This window comes from Nannobrachium achirus (assembly GCF_963921795.1).
Source record: "Nannobrachium achirus genome assembly, chromosome: 16".
NCBI classification, from domain to species: domain Eukaryota; kingdom Metazoa; phylum Chordata; class Actinopteri; order Myctophiformes; family Myctophidae; genus Nannobrachium; species Nannobrachium achirus.
Window position 1 is genome coordinate 51,409,446 of NC_137823.1, and position 2,003 is coordinate 51,411,448.

The following is a 2,003-nucleotide window of genomic DNA, read 5'->3' on the forward strand; positions in this document are numbered from 1 at the left end:
TTATTAGCCCCATGCATTCCATAGGCTGTACCCATAGAGGTTATATGGGGCTGTACCACACATGGACAAATGACATCCTCAACTTGCGACAGGAGCATAGGGCAATTATAACGTATTAATGCATAAGGCTAATATCCAGGGATCCTTTTAATTAAGATTTTAACCACATTTTGTGAAAGATAATCTTGATTAGTATTAATGACTCAGGCTGAACAGAAAGTTTATTTTGAAGCTCAGCTGGTCCTATAACACACAAAACCTTTGTAAAGTCAAATGAAGCATAAACCACAGATTAACCACTCATACCCATTGTGTGCATTTTAATCTCAAATTAAAAGTCATAAACAACATTCACAGTAATGAAAGAACAGGTAGAGGGGATGTCACACGGCCCATTTTTCCATCATATTACATCCGGCCAATGGCAAACCAGAAGACAGAATGGCCTAGTATTCATCTTCTTCGTCCTCCTCTCCGACACTGTCAGCGCCCACCTCTTCGTAGTCCTTCTCCAGGGCAGCCATGTCCTCTCTGGCCTCAGAGAACTCCCCCTCTTCCATCCCCTCGCCAACATACCAGTGGACGAAGGCCCTTTTGGCGTACATCAGGTCAAACTTGTGGTCAAGGCGAGCCCAGGCCTCAGCGATGGCTGTGGTGTTACTGAGCATGCACACGGCCCTCTGGACCTTGGCCAGGTCTCCTCCAGGAACCACCGTGGGAGGCTGGTAGTTGATGCCCACCTTGAAGCCCGTGGGGCACCAGTCCACAAACTGGATGCTGCGTTTGGTCTTGATCGCGGCGATGGCAGAGTTGACGTCTTTGGGCACCACGTCGCCACGATACAGCAGGCAGCAGGCCATGTATTTACCATGACGGGGGTCACACTTCACCATCTGATTGGTCGGCTCGAAGCAGGAGTTGGTAATCTGGGCAACAGACAGCTGCTCGTGATACGCCTTCTCAGCGGAGATGACTGGGGCGTAGGTGGTCAGAGGGAAGTGGATACGAGGGTACGGCACCAAGTTGGTCTGGAACTCTGTCAGGTCAACATTCAGGGCTCCGTCGAAGCGAAGGGAGGCGGTGATCGAAGACACAACTTGGCTCATGAGCCTGTTGAGGTTGGTGTAGGACGGCCTCTCCACGTCAAGGCTGCTGCGGCAAATGTCAAAGATGGCCTCGTTGTCCACCATGAAGGCACAGTCCGAGTGTTCCAGGGTGGTGTGGGTGGTCAGGATGGCGTTGTAGGGCTCCACGACAGCCGTGGACACCTGGGGAGCCGGGTAGACGGCAAACTCAAGTTTGGACTTTTTCCCATAATCAACAGAGAGCCTCTCCATCAGCAGGGAAGTAAAACCGGAGCCGGTGCCTCCACCAAAGCTGTGGAAGATGAGAAAACCCTGGAGGCCTGTGCACTGGTCAGACTGGGAAAAAAACAAACACAAATTGTCTTTTAGTCAATGCTGAATTTAAGCAGTTTGCCGATCTGTGGTTTGAAATAAAGCCATTAAGGCCCTCACCAACTTCCGAATTCTCTCCAGGACCAGGTCAATGACCTCCTTGCCGATGGTGTAGTGTCCTCGGGCATAGTTATTGGCTGCATCCTCCTTTCCTGTGATCATCTGCTCAGGATGGAACAGCTGGCGGTATGTTCCTGTACGCACCTCATCTGTGAATGGAAGGTTTTAAAAGAAAATGGTTGACTTACTTGACTATCATTTGTACTTTTTAAAAAAATATTTTGATTAAAAGTAGCAAGGGATTAAATGGTTCAACTGACCGATGACAGTGGGCTCCAGGTCAACAAAGACAGCTCTGGGGACATGCTTTCCTGATCCAGTCTCGCTGAAGAAGGTGCTGAAGGAGTCGCCACCTGCAATGGTCTTATCACTGGGCATCTGGCCGTCAGGCTGGATGCCATGCTCCAGACAGTACAGCTCCCAGCAAGAGTTACCAATCTGGACTCCGGCTTGGCCAACATGAATAGAAATACACTCACGCTGCAT

The 2,003-nt window shown here is 49.8% G+C and overlaps 1 protein-coding gene across 1 annotated transcript; it reads right to left on the reverse strand.

Moving 5' to 3' along the window:
- Positions 1-303: 303 nt before the first annotated feature.
- LOC308301414 (tubulin alpha chain-like) lies at positions 304-2,003 on the reverse strand (the record flags this gene model as incomplete). Its single annotated transcript, XM_080745395.1, has 3 exons — positions 304-1,421; positions 1,518-1,666; positions 1,778-2,003. 3 exons carry the CDS (start codon positions 2,001-2,003, stop codon positions 447-449), a joined length of 1,350 nt encoding a protein of 449 aa, XP_080601521.1. The 3' UTR covers positions 304-446.